This window comes from Hypomesus nipponensis, chromosome 15 (genome assembly GCF_054491055.1).
Source record: "Hypomesus nipponensis isolate SF chromosome 15, ASM5449105v1, whole genome shotgun sequence".
NCBI classification, from domain to species: Eukaryota; Metazoa; Chordata; class Actinopteri; order Osmeriformes; family Osmeridae; genus Hypomesus; species Hypomesus nipponensis.
The window spans coordinates 3,727,727-3,745,582 of record NC_140375.1 but is presented as its reverse complement, the minus strand read 5'-3'; the positions used below and the strand labels follow the sequence as shown (position 1 = coordinate 3,745,582).

Here is a 17,856-nt window from a genome sequence, read left to right as displayed (position 1 = left end):
GCATAATAATAACACAGGAAAAAGGCACAAAGTGTTTTATTCTCCAACATTTCTAAAATTATGAAAAATGTTCTCGTTGAGTTCCCTGTGCACATGTCAGAAATTGATAGAATAATTAACCATATAATGAAGGAAAACAAAAATTGACAGACCATGCACAAAATTGTCTCGCCATCGAATGTGACGTCATCAACAAAATACTCGACCTTGTCGGTCGAGGAAAAGACCACAAAACGATAGTAGAATCACAATTTGTCACATCAAAGGTCTTTTTCGTGTATGCTGATATAATGCTTCCAAATGTGTTCAATTTATGATGCATTTGCATTTAATTTGGAAGTTTCGCTTTGTCTTTGTTGTTCAACACAGAAGAAAACGTTCTTCCCCACCCCCTATTTCCTCTGCTGTGACGGAAGTAACTCGTATTGCTGAGGCCTCATCCTTCCAATGGCGACTGAAAACAGGCTGAATAGAAAGCGGGAGCAACCGTGGAGGGGGTCAGAGCAGTGTAACCGAAATTAAATAAATATATCATACTCTCACTAGTCATAAAGTTAGTTTAAAATTGTACACCCACCAAATCACGGCCGATTCAATGGCCAAAAATCGGAATATTTCGCTCCTTGAATCGGGTAAGCCGCACAAGTAGCCCAATGTATTGCTCAATTTACAGAGATAAAGCTTGAGTTAATTGATATCCAATTAATTTAATTTTCATCTATTCATTCATAGAGTTGTACTACTTGATCTCTCGTTTTCTAACAACGGGTCCATGTCGACGAGCGGCTGAGGTGAGCTTGCGTGCGGCTTTAGTGAATGCTAGAAATGTATTACAATGCTTAATTGTTGGCGAATAGATAATATAGCATCTTAGCAACACCAATTTATATCTATTACAGGTTCTAGCAAGCGAACTGGAAGAATATCAGGTGTGTATTTCTCGCAGCAACTACGCGTTGTTGGTATTGCATGCATCCCGGTTGGTCTGTCTGCAACCGAAACTTGTTTCGTTCAACTCGACTTTTAATGCCTCTCAGACCGTCTCACTCGTTTGACATCACACGTTTTTACTAACTTAATTTCTGGTTGTGTTTCCAGCACCTATAGCGTAACGATTACTCATATGATCTCCTGTTTTGACAGCTCTTACCCTGTCGGTTAGATTGGCAAGGCAATGAACATCCAAGATCATACGAAGATTTGGTAAGATTTGTAATCTGCTAATGTGAAGTCATTGTCAAATTTCTGTTATTGTTGAATGACAGTGTGTCCATGCCTCAGCTTGTTTACCCTCTTTGTCCTGTTTTATTTTGGCCAGCCGTATTGCCATCTTGTAATTTGTGCCTGTTATTGTGATTTCAACGTTCAAAGAACAAGCCATTCTCTTTTTGTTCTTACGTCTTAAGCACTGTATAGAGAATCGAGTTTGATAGAGCTTTTATATTATATATCAAAGTGTTGTACTGCAGATAGGGTGGGGACTCTTCTTTTCGCAACGTCAAGATCTCTTGTCTAGCCAATCCGCGGCCTAGATATCCTGTCGTTACGTTAGTTTGCTTCTGACCTGTGTTGTGATTCGTCAGTAGCAACAATGTGTTTGCATAGAAAGTCCCGCCCACTTCAAATACCGAACACACTGGTCGGCGCAAGAGAGCAGATATGCACGTGAAAAACAGTTAATAAAAATACAATTTAAAAAGTTGTTCACATATTTTAGATATTTACTTAAAATACCTGAAGTACATCTTTAGGAATTGTCTCTTATGAATCGCATTTCATTAGCTTTCAAGGAGCTAATGAAATGCACGTTTCTGTAATCTTAGTAATCTTGTGTTTTTCACCAGTCTTATTGCTAATGTACTCAAACTTAATAAATGCAGCAGCTTTGCGCTTCGTACATAGTGGCTTTATTTAGATACAGACTTGACACCTTGCTTTCTTTAATAGGTTGCTGCCAATAGACATATCGCACCGGACCATTTGCTGCAAATATGTAAGCAGGTGGGACCCATTTTGGACAAAGAAGTGCCGTCCTGTGTTCCAGGTGTACACTCACTCCTGGGAACAGGGAAACAGTCCTTACTCCGAAAATCAAAAGGTACAGATTTTGATCTTTACTGTACATCATATCTTCTCCGTTTCATCAAAAAGGGTTGACCAAGAACTTTAGGACTACTTCCGTCTGTACAGGTATAAATGTATGGATAATATGATTGAATGTTTTTTTCTTAACTATTTCAGCCTGTGGCGATGTTCGGTGGAAAGGTTCATCATATGCAGCCCTCCATAGGGGCAGACCACCAGAGAGGCCTTTGAGCTGCAAAAATCCTCCCAACCTCGGTGAGCACTCCCTGGTTATGCAACACAGCGATAACCCAATCACAACCATCATATGAACAGAGATTCTACATGGAAAAGGGTCTCCTGAGTTCTCCACAGCTTGATCGTTTGCGGGCAAAACATCCATTTTGTGTGGTCTATTGTCATGAGGATGATTTGTTATCACAACCATCATATGAACAGAGATTCTACATGGAAAGGGTCTCTCGACTTCTCCACAGCTTGATCTGTTTGCGGGCAAAACATCAATTTTGTTTGGTCTACTGTCATGCGGATGGTTTGTTATCGCTGCTGTGTTGTGGTTGACAGTGGAGGTGCACAGAGGGAGAGAGCTGACGGGTACTCAGTGTTACAACACCATCCACCCGGTGAGCAACTATCAGCACATGCGGATGCATCGGCGCATTCTGGGCCATCTGTCCGCCGTCTACTGCATCGCTTTCGATCGATCCGGACTCCGGATTTTCACCGTGAGTCCGTCCGCGGGACAAATCCATATCTGGATCGAGCGACCCCCAGAGGCGTCGCTGGTGTGGGGTCGCCCTTGGGACGCCTCCCTGGTTCACCCCCCGTGTCCCTCGCTGTATTCCAGGGCTCGGACGACTGCCTGGTGAAGATCTGGTCGTCGTTTGACGGGCGTCTCCACACCACCCTGCGGGGACACTCGGCGGAGATCACCGACCTGGCCGTCAGCTACGAGAACACGCTGATCGCGGCGGGCAGCTGCGACAAGACCATCCGCGTCTGGTGCCTTCGTACCTGTGCCCCCGTGGCTGTGCTACAGGGGCACAGTGGATCCATTACCTCCCTACAGGTAAGGGGGCACATTTGGGGTGGGGGGGGGGGGGGTGGTAACCATCTAATTGTATCTATCTATTCCTGTCTTATACATTAGGGCTGTTTGTATGGATGAGTTTGTAGTTTAGGATACAACAGGGATTGTTTGATGTGTTTAGAATGACTATAATGGGGCTCTCCTCCCCTCAGTTTTCACCGTTTGCCAAGGGCTCCAAGAGATACATGCTGTCCACTGGAACTGATGCAACAGTCTGCTTCTGGCAGTGGGATGTCAACAACATCAATTTCAGGTCAGCTGTGTTTGTTTAACCCTCCAAAAATGGGATTGCTGCCAACATCCTTCAATTTGTTTTGACTGCAAAATGTGCTTTGTTTTCATGAACGCTTCCCCGTTTTAATTATTTTCTTGTAGTGAGCGCCCGCACAAGTTTACAGAGAGACCCAGGCCAGGAGTTCAGACTGTGTGCTCCTCATTCAGTCCAGGTGAGAGTAGGAAGAGGTATGAGGCGTGGAGTGGTGACACGCTCATACTTTGTCACGTTTTGATGCGTGAATCTGCTGAATCATCCGGAGATTGGGCAGAACGCCGTTCCGCATGGTTGCCAAGAATATTTCAGAGATAAACATTCAGCAACATTGACATGACATGAGCTTCTATGCATTGATTTTTCTTTCGAAAAAATATTTAGGCGGCATGTTCTTAGCCACGGGGAGCACTGATGATGTCATCAGAATATATTACCTGGGCTGTGGAAACCCTGAAAAAATATCTGAGCTTGATGCCCACACGGTAAGAGTCACTCAGGTTCAGAGAAACACGCCACACAGCAGAGCAGCGACATGCTTATCACATAGAGCGATCGGGAGTTACCATACCATAACGTCTTCATATCAACCCCTGCCAACATGCCCATACAATCTCCTCATTCTACCTCTCTTCCTGTGAACTCCACTTTAGGACAAGGTGGACAGCATCCAATTTTGCCACTCAGGAGAAAGGTACGGTCAATGTTCCCGACAACGGTCCGTCTAATGCTGCTCCCTCGGACGGTGGAAGCGTCCGTTCCAGCGTAAGTGGTCTAAAGCCGGTTCTGCCCTCTCCGACTCCCCCTCAGGTTCGTGAGCGGCAGCAGAGACGGCACGGCGAGGGTGTGGAGGCTACACCAGCGCCAGCAGTGGCGAAGTGTCCTGCTCAACATGGCGGCCACTCTGCCGGGGTAAGGGAACGAGCGTCTAGACAGCTAGCCCCCCCTCCCCCCCCCCCCCCTTCGCAAACACCACCACGAGTAACCCCAAATCACCCCCCCTCTCCCCTCTTTGTCAGTTCTGAACCGACGTCGTCGGAAGAGAGCTTCGTCAAGCCCAAGGTGACCATGGTGGCGTGGGATCGCCACGACAACTCGGTCATCACGGCGGTGAACAACTATCTCCTCAAAGTGTGGAACTCCTACTCGGGACAGCTGCTACACATCCTCAAAGTAAGAGGGAGCTCCTTTGTCTTTGGCTTTCAGGTTTCTTCTTCTTCTCCTTCCTGTGCCAACGTCTGAGCCCCGGCTGTTCAGCAGCTGCGGCCGTCGAACAGCCGGCCCCGTTGGTTGCCGCGAGCGCGCCGTAACCTAAACGTGCCCTGCTGTTTATCCCAGGGCCACGAGGCCGAGGTGTTTGTCCTGGAGCCCCACCCGTTCGATCCCCGGATCATCCTGTCCGCGGGCCACGACGGCAACGTCTTTGTGTGGGACATCGTCAAGGGAACCAAGACCCAGCATTACTTCAACATGGTACGGGAGCGCCCATCTCCCTCAGGGCTAACCCGTGCCTTTTAGCTGGACCGTGACTCTGCATTTTCCTCATTGTTTGGACTGGTCGTCATGCTGTGACTGTGCGTGCTTCTGTCCACTTATCCGTGCTGGTCGGTTGTTCCCTCGCCACAGATTGAGGGCCAGGGCCACGGGGCCGTCTTTGACTGCAAATTCACCCCAGACGGCCAGCGCTTCGCCTGCACCGATTCCCACGGCCATCTGCTCATCTTTGGCTTCGGCAGCTCCAAGCCGTACGAAAAGGCAAGGGAATCGCACGCTTCCGTTAACGGACATTCAGTCGCGTCGGTGTCTTTCCCGTTGTGGCCCTTTTTTGGGGGTGTGCAAAAGAAACAACTCGGTGAACACGTAACAACTCTTGCCGTTTACCTCCACAGCTTCCAGACCAGGTGTTCTTCCACACAGACTACAGGCCCCTGATCCGCGACTCCAACGGCTTCGTCCTGGACGAGCAGACCCAGCAGGCCCCTCACCTCATGCCCCCGCCCTTCCTGGTGGACGTGGACGGGAACCCCCACCCCCCCAGGTACCAGCGCCTGGTCCCGGGCCGGGAGAACGTGGCCGCCCAGCACTTGGTGCCCCAGCTTGGATACGTCGCCACAAGTACGCTACACCCCCGACTGGATCTGTTAACCCACTCGTCGTAGTCACTGTTTTGGCATTCATTGTTCGATGGGCTGACCGACCGACGGATTGGTTGGCAATTTTGGTTGCAAGGCAGGGTCTTTGATAAGCCAGTGGTCAATATGCCCCCCCCCCCCTCCGCAGGTGACGGAGACGTGGTGGAGCAAGTGATCAGCCAGCAGACGGCAGACCACGACGAGTCCGGCCGCAGCGTGCTGGACGAGGCCATCAGGCAGCTGCGGGAGCAGCAGGACAGGCAGGGCCGCCCGGAGCCCCCTGCGCCCGGCACCCCTCGCAGAGGTAGGCTCCACCCGCCCCCGCCGCCGCAAGCTCCGCCCACGCGCACTTTTTCACGCGCGATCCCTTCTTGCTGCACGCGCCCGCCGTTCCGTCCCGCCGCTGGGAAACGGGAGGCGCGAGAAGGTGCCTTGTCTTCCTAACACCCCCGCCTCTTCCCCCCCGCCCCCCCTTTTCCCTCTCTCGGCAGCATCTGTGAACGAGCGCGCCGACGTGCAGTCGCCCCCCAACGTGGGGCTGCGGCGCAGCGGGCAGGTGGAGGGCGTGCGGCAGATGCACCAGAACGCCCCGCGCAGCCAGATGGCCACGGAGAGGGACCTGCAGGCGTGGCGCCGCAGGGTGGTGGTGCCCGAGCTCACGCCCAGCGGGTACAGGTGAGTTTGCAGCTGCTCCGGCTGCTCTTCCCCGCCCCCCAACACGCTCACCTGGGTCGTTTGCGCGCGGAATACCTCTGCCGCGGCTCATTCTCTCGAGGAGAATGGTAATGGCGTCGTGTATCAGAACCACCCCTCCGGGGTTTCTTTTTGTAGAGCAAGTTTGACGAAGCGCGTGAATGTGTCTTGTAGGAGCCAGGAAGATTTCCGGACGGCCAAAGGAGAGGACGAGATCGCTCTGTACATTGCCAAGAAGCGTCGACTGACCTACGGCAGCTGCAGGGTCAGTGACATTGTAGCATCACCCCAAATCTGCCCCTTCAGGGATGAACTAGACATTGTATTCCTTTTTTTAGCGAAGATATGCTGGAATTCCAGTTATCTTTCTCCAGGATGTTACTACATTGTGTAACGTCCTGTATGAAGCTAGTTGAATATGGGTTCACGGGGGCTCCCCTGTGGCTGACCTGGTTAAGTGCACGTACCAACGTGGGCTGCGGCCTTACCGCAGTGGCCTGGATTCAAATCTGGCCCGGGCCCTTTACTGCATATCTTTCCTGGTCTCTCACCTACATTTCCTCTCTCTCTCATTTATATTTAGTCATTTAGCAGACGCTCTTATCCAGAGCGACTTACAGTAAGTACAGAGACATTCCCCCCAGGGCAAGTAGGGTGAAGTGCCTTGCCCCAGGACACAATGTCATTTAATCAACGTCAACCTTCATATTACTCGCCCGATTCCCTAACTGCTCAGCCACCTGACTCCATACTTACTTCTAGTGTCGAATAAAACATGAAAATGCCTCAGAATATATCTTGACATGGGTTCACCTAACAAGGACATTGGAAAAAATTGCCTACGAATGCAATCCGAGACAAGGCAAACCTGTTATAAAGTGCACCAACCTGAACTGCGTTCTGTTTGGACCCACGCCAGGACGACTCTGACGACGAGTTGCCCTGCGTCAAGCGGCCTCCGTCCCGTAAGAAGCAGAAACCTACCCTGGGGCGAGACTTCCTCGATGTCTCATGCGAGGAAGGCGAAGAGACGGCCACCTCGGAGGTGAGAACATCCGGAAACATCCATCTTCTGGTGGATTTTCTGTGGTGTAGCGAGCAGCGTCGCTGACACGTGGCTACACCTTAGTAACCCCCTCTCTTTCTCTTCAGGATAACGAAATGGAAGGCAGCGAACTGGACTCCTCGAATGAGGAGGAGGAGTGGAAGAGCGACACATCGAGGTACGAAACAGCCGAGACACCAAAACCTTAGATGTGCTTCTTTTCGTCTCACCGTGTTGCCTGCTGTTGTCCAGTGTTCAGCGGTCACATTGCCCTGAATGTTGACCGGGCACGTCTGTTGTGACCCGCAGCCACTCGTCGAGCGAGTACTCCGACTGGACGGCAGACGCCGGGATCAACCTGCAGCCTTCCACCCCGCTGTCGTCACGGAGACGCGTCCGGCGCCAGATCAGCAGCTCCGACGAGGACGAGGAAGAGAACGAGGAGGAGGAGGAGAAGCAGCCCAGCGACGAGGAAGAGCGGCCGGCGCAGAAGACGAGCAAGCAGAAATCCAAAAAGCCCAAAAGCAAGATGCTCAAGGTTGGTTGGGTTGCTTGAGATGATCTGCCGTTTTCACCTGTTTTCCTAAACAAATGTGTTTTTACTTCAGGTCAAGATGCACAAATTCTTAAAGCATTAATTTAGCGAACAGATCAGGCATGCAAACTCCTCACTGGGTCTTTGCCTTGGCCAACACAGCATATTACCCGTGCTTTGCAATTTTACAACTGGCTCTGGAACCAATCGCCACTCCTAATGCCTAAACCTCACAGCCAATCAGGGGCAGAGTGGGGAGAGGTTTTCTACATTGATCTGGCCTCTTAATTCTGCTCTCAAAGTGCACTAGATTGATGAGTTTCACTTTAATATTTCAGAAATGTTCTTCCGGGGGAGCTTGCCATATCATTCCCACCTTTTTTACCCCTGACCTGTTTGCATGCCTGACAAATACTGTAAACAGAGCAAAGATTAAATGAAAAAAACATTATGAACATGTTGATACAGATACCAGAAATGTTAACTTTTGGAGAATAAAAAACGTTTCCACATTGAAAACAGCGTCCCAAAGCCCGGCCATCGATCAACCGCGAAGTGTCCAACGAGTTCCGTCCGTCTGCATGGATCACTGACGTCATTCCCAGAAAGTCCCCCTTCGTTCCCCAGATGGGAGACGAGGTGCGTTTGGAAACATCCCCACTGCGTCTCCGTCGCATGTTGCCATGACGACCTTTCCATGAGGAGTCTCCATTGACATTTATTCATAATTCCCTTCTTGAAAACCCGTGAAAAACAGAAAGTCTTCTCTCTATGGTCCATGAAATGATCTCCTCGTGTCTTCATGACCCTCCCCGCCCTCAGGTGATCTACTTCCGGCAGGGTCACGAGGCGTACGTGGAGGCTGTGAGCAGGACCGAGCTGTACCCCATCAACCTGGACAAGCAGCCCTGGAGGAAGATGGAGCTGAGGGTGAGTCCCGGCACTTCCATTGGCTCCACCCCCCTCCCTCCCCCCCCCCCCAACAGTTTCCGTGTGAGGGTTAATGTCATGTATTCTGAGGGGCCCCCTACAATCAAATCCACGTGCACAACCTGCCAATAAACAGTCCACTTTAGCTCTGCTAGTGTGTTCTGCAGGCCGTGGTCAGCGGAGACTTTGTTGGTATTTAGTTGCTAGGTCTGAGGGGAAACTTGCACCAACGGTGTTCCGGAAAAATCATTTGGCCGGCGTTAACGATCCTCCTCATTTTCTCCCGGAAGGACCAAGAGTTTGTGAAGATAACGGGAATCAAGTACGAGGTGTGTCCTCCGACGCTCTGCTGCCTCAAGCTGACCCTCATAGACCACGGCACCGGCAAGATCACAGACAAGTCCTTCTATGTCAAGTGAGTCCTGCGCATCGCTCCACTTCAAGGGGAAAAAATATGGGGTCAGACGGCTGAGCGGTTAGGGAATCGGGCTATTAATTGAAAGGTTGCCGGTTCGATTCCCCGGCTGTGCAAAATGACGTTGTGTCCTTGGGCAAGGCACTTCACCCTACTTGCCTCCTTGTACTTACTGTAAGTTGCTCTGGATAAGAGCGTCTGCTAAATGACTAAATGACATGTAAATGTAAAAACCATGCGTGACCAAAATCCGCTCGTCAGTGGCGGGTGCGCCCATTCCAAATGTGACACCTGTGTCTGGCCGGACTCTCCCCAGGTATCACGACATGCCCGACGTGATCGATTTCCTCGTGCTGCGGCAGAGCTACGACGACGCACGCAGTCGGGTCTGGCAACCGAGTGAGTTTGACTTGTTTGGGGGTTCGCTCCCAGTAACGACGAGCGTGTGCGTGTATATGCATTTATATACTTGTGTCTTTCCTCATTCTTTTTGTCCCGGAAGCGTGGTAACATTTGGTGTTCTACGTCCATCTAAACATGCCGTCTCTTCCTGATCAGATGACAGATTCCGGTCGGTTATCGACGATGCCTGGTGGTTCGGGACCATAGTATGTCAGGAGCCCTATCAGGCCGAGTACCCCGACAGCCACTTTCAGTGCTTCAAAGTCCGGTAGGATGTGCTCCAGTAGCCCTAACCCCAATCACATACATTTGTTTGGGTGTCATCTTGAACGTCAAATGCGCTGGATTCAACATGGCCGACGTGCGGGGGGCCGTGTGACTGGAGAGCTCTCAACTTGGCTGCTTTTGTCTGTTCACCAGATGGGACAACGGGGAAACGGAGAAACTGAGTCCGTGGGATATAGAAGCTATTCCAGAGGATGGTAAATATCACACTTTGCAGAGTCTACGCACTGTAATGGTGTCAATGGGCCAAATACAGTCATATTTTTCACCGCAAAGAAATAGGATGACATGATTTGAATCGGGGGAGTGCGTGCTCACTACATGACTGAATAACAACATGCATGTGTGTGTTTTTCCAGCCCAGCAGCCAGACTCGGTGGGGGGGGGAGTCCCGGTGACTGCAGAGGAGATGAGGGAGGTGATGTATAAGCCCCAGGCCGGGGAGTGGGGCGACCGGAGCCGAGACAATGAGTGCGAGCGCATCATAGCTGCCCTCGACCAGCTCATCACCGTGGGTACGTATGCAAGCGCACACGCGCACCGAGAGACGCATGAACGCTTGCAGCTCGACAGCCGCAAGCTCAGACCAACGGCCAGATTCGGTTTGCGTCCACATTGACGTCCTTTCTCATCTCACCGGCAGACATCGCCGCTCCGTTTTCTGGTCCTGTGGACACCGTCCAGTACCCGACCTACTGTACAGTGATCGCCTACCCCACAGACCTGGGAACGATCAGATTGAGACTGATCAACAGGTTTTACAGGTCAGGCCCAGCTCGTCCGGGACACGAACACGGTCGTTCCGCCAGCATTTCCTTGTTCAGAAAGCCGTCGCCGGGAAAAGCTCAAAGGTTTTTTTGTTTGTCGCGGTTCGCAGGCGCCTGTCAGCGCTGATATGGGACGCGAGGTACATCGTGCACAACGCCCGCATCTTCAACGAGCCCCGGAGCAAGATCGCGCACTCGGCCAAGCTCATCACGGACGTCCTTCTGAAGTTTGTCAAGTGAGCGGGGCGGCGCGGGGCAAAAGGGCCGACGGATACTGTAAATGTAAAACATGAGTAACCTTAGTCTTCCGTTTTGATTCGTCAGTAAACCGAGCTGCACCGACGTCATGGAGATCTACAAGGCTGTCGAGGAGATGGACTACACGGACGATGAGGTAAAACGCTGGTTTCACGTCACGCTGCGTTCGCCTACATCGTCCATGGGGACACTAAACCATGCTAGGTTTTAGCAGCACTACACGTGAACTGATTTGGGTCTGAATGTGTCATCTTCAGGACCTGGACGACGTGGAGGCCCCCGGCACCTCGTCAGGATCCAGACTGCGCCAGGTGCTGTGAAAAGTCCCAATGAGATCAAATCATGATGGGCACTTACATGAAGTTGTGGATTTGAATAATCGTACATTTTATTTCGCCTTTCTTGCACCTCAAAGCATTACAGTGCAGTAAAAGTTACAATGATAAAACTTAAAATACAATAACAAGAACCGGTTGTAAATGTCTTTGGTCCCTGATCCAAGCAGAACTCGGTGGAGGCTGTGCCTGACAGAGATGCCTGGAAGGGAATGTGCAAGCGCCTGCTCAACTACATCTTCGAGTGCGAGGACTCCGAGCCCTTCAGACAGCCCGTGGACCCTACCTCATACCCAGTAAGACCGTCTGGAGATTGGAATGTCGCGAAGGCATACCGGGCAAATATATAGATATAGCTATAAATATAGATAGATTTTTTTTTTATGAACTTAAAATTGGCCAACTACTGGCCCATAAAGCAGGAACAGCGTCCCATTCGTTCATTTTCCATACTGACACTGGGCTGGCCCAATCACTTCAGGCTCCACCCCTCCCCCTCCGTTTCTTGTATCAGATGCAGTGGCTCAGAGCCCAAAATCAGTGGATTAGGATGGAGAAACAAAATGGGAAGGGGGCTGCGGAGAAGTTGTGAGCCCAAAAAAGTAAAAGTCTACAGGTCGACGCTTCGACACGTGCCAAAAAAACCGACGCGTTTAGTGCCGTCGCGTCAGTTTCCAAGCCTACAGCACCTGACGTTTTGAACAGGTGAACATAGGACATGGAGGAGAGGTGACTGGCCATGGCACCTGTCAGTCAGAGGAGCAGGTGTCTGACAGTGAAGCCAAGGAGGGACAGAGTGAGCAGGAGAGTGTAACTGAAGCGGTAAGCATGGTAGCTACACAATGAACAGGGAGGGACTCCCAGGGCGGGACTCCCAGGGCGGGTGCAGGAGGATAGTGTGTGTAGGCCCCACTCCACTGCCACGTCAGTCAAGAGAGAGGGAGTACGCTGGTCCACTTGCACTGGTCCATGGCACTTACTGCTCAGCTTTGTAGGGGTTTTGGGGAATGGAACAGTGGGTAGGCGTTTTTACAGGGACCGCAGGGATGGTGTTCTGGTGGCTGGTGTCTGGCCAATTGTGGTGGGCCGGTCTGAGCAAAAATGCCAGGGCCCAGTCCAGCCCTGCTTCACACCCTGCCGGTGATCAGGTGCGGTAATAATGTGTTCTGCCGGTTTCCAGGACTACCTAGACATCATCGACACGCCCATGGACTTTGGCACGGTGAAGGGGAACCTGGATGAGGACCGCTATGAAAACCCCATAGAAGTCTGTAAAGACACCAGGCTGATTTTTGTCAACGCGAAGGCCTATACGCCGAACAAACGGTCTAAGGTTAGGCTGGACAGCTACTTTCAGCCTTGTTTTGTCATGTACCACGCTAGACACAGAGAAATTACAATAATACACAATGAAAGTGAACACGTAAAAATGTAAAGACCTCAAAGTTAAATAGGTAGCAATAATTGTTAATGACATAGCTACACGTTGATACTTTTGTTGCAATGTCTTCGATTTCACATTTGATCATAAACATAACGTTCCATCATGAATCTTTGTAAATCTTCCATTTGTACTGGGGACATTCTGTCCTTCTGACAGTAAAGGGTCAGATGATAGTTTTTTGTCCAACGACATGATTTAAAGCCGGTGAGAGGATGAGAGAGACAGAGCATTGAGTTAGGGCAGGCAATGGCCCTGTGGTAAACCCATATTGAAAAGATAAGTGCAAAAAATGTATTTGTCATTTACTAACCTTTCCTTGACATTCCACTCACTTTCATTTCTTTTTTTTGTTTTGTTTTTATGGATCTCTGACCTCCAGATTTACAGCATGACCTTGCGTCTCTCCGCCTTTTTCGAAGAGCGAATCAGAACAATCATATCTCAGTACAAAACTGCCGTCAAGAGCAGCGAGAAGCTCCGTCGCAGCCAGAGGTTCCGGAAGAAGCACCAGGAGCCCGCTGCGGCCAGCATGGTCACTACCATGAGGTGGGCTTCCTTTGACCAGTCAGGCCGGCCTCTCCAGGCCTTTGGACAGTGACCCGACGGTGGCAAAAGACGCTCCATTCACAGGCCAAAGTAACGCACCGTTTCTTTTGTGTCCTTCAGTCAAAAGAGGGCTGCACCAAAAACTCAGGAAAAAGTGGAGACGTCATCAACGACCAAATCTACCTCAGCCAAAGTGTCGGCTCCTGAGAGAGCCAAGAGGAGGAGCCACAGCAGCAGCTCAGGCCACACCTCCGACGAGGACTCCTCAGGGTCCAAAGCTGCTTCCTCCACTCCCGGTAACGACTTCTCCCTCCCTTACATATGCATAAAATACCCCCAAAATGGATCTCCAACCTGCTGATTCAAACTCAGTACGCCATTGATTCGATTATTTTTTTTTGTCCCCGTCCACCTCCATTTTAGACTCTGACAGCGAAAGTGAGTTGACTATGAGTTATTCCGATGACGAAGAGCATACCTCACGGCACCATCGGAGTCGAGAGACCAAGGGCAAAGGTCGAGTCACCCAGAAGCCGGGGAAAAAGAGGAGAAAAAAAGGTGAGGCTATCGCATCGCGTCCGCCCCGACGTCTCACCAAAACCAACCTTCTCCACCTGCTGGGCTCTCAACTGCGATCCCGCCCCAATCTGTTTTCTTTTTCCCCCTTCCAGCTGCTGACAGCGAGAGTGAGGAGGAGTTGTCTTCCAGCGAGGGGGAGGAGAGTGAGGGCAGGGCCAAGTCCTCCAGCTCCTCATCCCGCCGCTACCCCAGCAGGACCAAGGGCAGGAGCACAAAGCTGACCCGGAACTGCGCCTCCGACAGGAAACGGCCAGGTAAACACCCCGAGGCAGGAAATGGGGAAAATAAAGACTAAACGCATACGGGGGAGGTCCTTCCCGTAGGGTCAATGCTGTTGATGCCAAATGTTGTTTCTGCTGTTGCGTTTCATACACAGAGAGCAGGGCCCAGATGAATGGCCACAGCAGATCTTCTTGCCGGGAGAGACGTCGCCACAGTGACCCGGAGAGAGCCCCGTCCCAGGTCTCAGACATGTACAGGGAGCAAGAGGAGGAGGAGGAAGAGGAGGACGTCGGCCGCAGGACCATGACCAGGAAGACTGCCAGGGCAGCTGTCAGCAAGATGAAGCTCTTGGAGGCCTCCGACGAAGACTACGAGGAGGAGCCCAAGAGGAGCAGCGGCCGCCCCGCCACCAGGGTCAGCAAGCGCAGCGCCGTGATCCAGAGCAGCTCCGAGTCAGAGGAGCAGCCATCGAGACGAGGTAAGGACCCTCGACCCGTGTTTCAGCTCGGCGAGGTGAAGCCCAGGCATTGAGACCGTCCTATACCTGGGTTATCCCCACAAGTGTGCGGTTTAATATGCCTCCTCTGTCAAAGCTGGCTTCGTTTTTAGAAATTTAGAAATTTTAGATTCTCTTTTGTTGAGAATCTTTTTTTTTTTTTTTTTTTCACCTCAAGGCTCTCAGAAAAGCAAGGAGTCCTCTGGTGAGTCAGAGGACAGCATTGAGAGTGACGACGCCTCCTCGCGGTGTCAACAGAACGGAGGCAGTAAGAGCTACAAGTCGGGTGTCCGACGGACGAGGCTGGCTGTAGTGTTGGAGGAAAAAGGTCATTGTCGTTCGCCGTCCTGGTTCAGACTCATTGAATCAAAAGAACTTCGTGTTTTTCATAAATGTCTTTTTTCTTGTTGTTTCATTTTTTAGATGGTCCATCCCAGGTGAATGGACACAAAACAAAACCTCAGAGGTCTGCAAGTGACTCCGAGAAGTACAAAGCTGCAAAGGACAATTCCGGTAGTGAGGAGGAGAAAGAGGATGAGGATGAGGAAAAAGAAGAGGAAGAGGCGGTCGTACCTCAGACGTCCTCGAGGAACACAGCGACCGTTTCCTTCACCAGCGATGTGGAGGAAGAGGAGACCAGCTCCAGTGCCAGAGAACACAACAAAGCAAATTCCAACGAAGAGGACCGCGATCGCAACGCCCAGAAGCATCCTCATCGAAATGGGAGGAAGGTGGAGAAACATCATATTAAAGACTCTGAGAGAAAGAGTCAAACACCATCGAAAAGCCAAGAACAAACATCTGCCTCAGCGCACACAGCAGTGGGGGACAAACAGGAAGAATTCAGTGACGCTCCAAAGAGATCGGGCAGACTCAAGAAACACATGAAATATGAAGAGGAGGAGGAGGAGGATGAAGCAGATAGCAATCTCTCAGACGAGGAATCTGAGGTCAAATACAAGAGGAAGCACCCATCGCAGAACAAGGGCAAACCAAAAAGGCCGAGACGCGACGCGACCTCCGCCTCGGAAACGTCCGGCAAGGAAGAGTTGTCCAGTAAGAGAGCAAGAAGGAAACAGTCTGCCGGTTCGTCAGACGAAGACTTCAGCAAGAAAGCGACGTCCTTCCCCAGCAGGCGGCCCTGTCTCAGAGCCCTTCCCAAGAAGAAGTACATCAGCGAAGACTCTGAAGACGATTCGGACGGCCGTGGGAACAAAAAGGAGAGTTCCTCTACCACGAAAGACAAACCTCAGCGCGACTCCACGAGAGCATCTCCCGTAGAAGCAAAGCGCCCGTCGTCTTCCAAGAGAAAGCGCATCTACACCTCGGACTCCTCGGACAGCGCCGACGGAGAGAAGCCACCTGTCCCCAAGGCTGAGAGCGCCTGCGAAGAGAAGCACGAGAGGGGGATGGAGAGGTCCAGGCCCAAAAGACCCAAGAGGGAACCTCAGATCAAGGGCGAACCAGAGGTGAAGAACCGCCGGGGAGACGTGTCCTCGGGTCAAGGGTCGGACAACGAGGAAGCGGTCGAGCGGCAGAGAGACGGGAGAAGGCCCCGGCGAGGGGGACGCAAGCGGAAAGAAAGCGACAGCAGTAGCAGCGACCCCAGTTTGGCATCGGACGGCGAGGAATCCGCTTCGGCCTCCGAGAAGTCGTCCTCCAGCTCGAGATCCTACGGCAGTCCAAAGAGAAGGGGTCACAAGAAGGGGCCAAGGGTCAGCGAAAGGGCCGCCGCTCGCCAACCGAGACAGCGGCGCAGAGAGGCCTCGGAGGACGAGGACAGCGAGGACTCGTACGCAAAGCCCCAGCGAGGAGCACGCGTCAGGACCAGAAACCGTGGCAAACGGACAGTGACATATCATGACAGTGAGTGAAGGACTTGAAAGGTGGAGGGGGGGGGGGGGGGGGGCATGGTCAGAAGAGACACTAACTGGAGCGCTTGATGACACTTGATCACCACATTATGGTAGTAGCACTGGAGTCCTCTTGAGAAAATGCTGTGAATCTGTTTCATTCAGGGATATTTATATTTTCTATGAAAAAAGGAGAGCGAAAACCCCACACGTTTATAATGTAATATGAATTTAAGCATTTGAACTGCTGGGTTTCACAGGATGTAGAGCAAACCACAACTCCCATACTGCTTTAGTGATTTGGCCAGCTGAGTAACCAGTCTGAGGAGCTTCATCAGCTTGGGTGCTATCTCCAAATACCTCGGTTTAATCAAGCATATTTTGCTGGCTTGCACTAAGATACACTGTAATGAGGTATTTCATACACTAGTTTTGCATTAGAAACTCAGGGGTCAACTAAGTTTACTGTAGTCTCAGACATGCAGTTGTTTTTGCAATGTCAAGAGCTAGAATTAGGGACAGGAAACATTTCTAGGATGGCAGTTTCAGTCCAAGCACACTCACTGGGACAAAACAAATCAACTTCACCCTTCCTAAAGTCAACACTCCGTTGTAAATCCACATCAATATTTTCTTGACTGTATTGTGAGCTGTTGATATGAGCCAAAATGTACAAATAGGAATTCACATTTCCCCATTTGTTTTGATCATTTTTCATAGGATTTTTTTTCTGTTCTTTTTTCTTTTGTGTTGTGTATTTTCTGGTCAATAGGATGTAAATATGTGATCGATAATGGTGTCTTTTGAAAGGATTTTGAGGGTCATTCTGTAGCAAAGCTTTGCTTATTTAAATTTGAGCATTAATTTTCCTTTTTTATGACATTAAAATGCATCGTCTTGCCATGTGTCACAAATTGGTACCTTTTGCCAAGTACAAGAAACCAAAAAGTACTTATAGCAAAATGCTGTGATTTCTCATATTGGGAAGACATTTTAGTGCAGTTGTGTTATGTACTCTCAGTATTAAATTCCTTTCCAGTTAACTTTAAAGTTTTTGCCAGTCACATAATTTAGTCCTGTGTGCTTGGGGTGAGGGGGGGGGGGTCTTGAATTAGGCCCACAGATGCATTATGACCTTTTTGCTTAATGTTTTTCATACACTTTAATAAACAGATTTCACAGAAAAAAATGACACAATATGGTGACGGAGTGCAGAAGAGCTTATTCTTCATGTTAATAAAGACATCAAATAAAGGTTTTTCTTTGTCAGTTGTGTGTGTGTGTGTCTGATTTAGAGCATGTTCGTATGTAGTATACACTCTGAGACTTGTATAGTTCCCTTTTATGATGATTGAAACTTGAACCTAAATTACGAACGGAGATGAGAAATAGCGGGAGAATGTTGTTACAAATATCAACCACTAGAGGGGCTGTTTACCATAGGCTACTACAATTTTAGGTTGTCGCATGTCTGTG

At 50.4% G+C, this 17,856-nt stretch overlaps 1 protein-coding gene across 2 annotated transcripts; it reads left to right on the top strand.

Moving 5' to 3' along the window:
* The first annotated feature begins 439 nt into the window (after positions 1–439).
* On the top strand, positions 440–17,649 carry brwd1 (bromodomain and WD repeat domain containing 1). Of its 2 annotated transcripts, XM_084673928.1 has the most exons (44): positions 440–632; positions 733–791; positions 900–929; positions 1,144–1,203; positions 1,948–2,098; positions 2,242–2,340; positions 2,650–2,810; positions 2,933–3,154; positions 3,328–3,428; positions 3,551–3,621; positions 3,828–3,928; positions 4,097–4,137; positions 4,254–4,355; positions 4,463–4,616; positions 4,782–4,916; positions 5,070–5,198; positions 5,333–5,558; positions 5,724–5,879; positions 6,067–6,250; positions 6,443–6,533; positions 7,188–7,313; positions 7,421–7,491; positions 7,623–7,851; positions 8,371–8,487; positions 8,671–8,778; positions 9,069–9,193; positions 9,510–9,592; positions 9,752–9,863; positions 10,016–10,077; positions 10,240–10,395; positions 10,524–10,644; positions 10,758–10,883; positions 10,972–11,041; positions 11,163–11,216; positions 11,411–11,536; positions 11,946–12,062; positions 12,421–12,573; positions 13,064–13,230; positions 13,351–13,526; positions 13,654–13,788; positions 13,902–14,063; positions 14,186–14,509; positions 14,706–14,855; positions 14,951–17,649. In XM_084673928.1, exons 1-44 carry the CDS (start codon positions 596–598, stop codon positions 16,399–16,401), a joined length of 6,831 nt encoding a protein of 2,276 aa, XP_084530054.1. In that variant the 5' UTR covers positions 440–595; the 3' UTR covers positions 16,402–17,649. The 2 variants fall into 2 exon arrangements, with proteins under 2 accessions (XP_084530054.1, XP_084530055.1); XM_084673929.1 differs by lacking the exon at positions 11,946–12,062.
* Positions 17,650–17,856: the final 207 nt, after the last annotated feature.

Bases quoted from the DNA above. Each gene is read 5' to 3' on its own strand.
- brwd1 (XM_084673928.1), top strand. From the start codon at position 596: ATGGCCAAAAATCGGAATATTTCGCTCCTTGAATCGG. The intron at 930-1,143 runs GTGTGTATTTCT...CTGTTTTGACAG, and splicing joins GCGAACTGGAAGAATATCAG to CTCTTACCCTGTCGGTTAGA. The intron at 4,138-4,253 runs GTACGGTCAATG...ACTCCCCCTCAG, and splicing joins TTTTGCCACTCAGGAGAAAG to GTTCGTGAGCGGCAGCAGAG.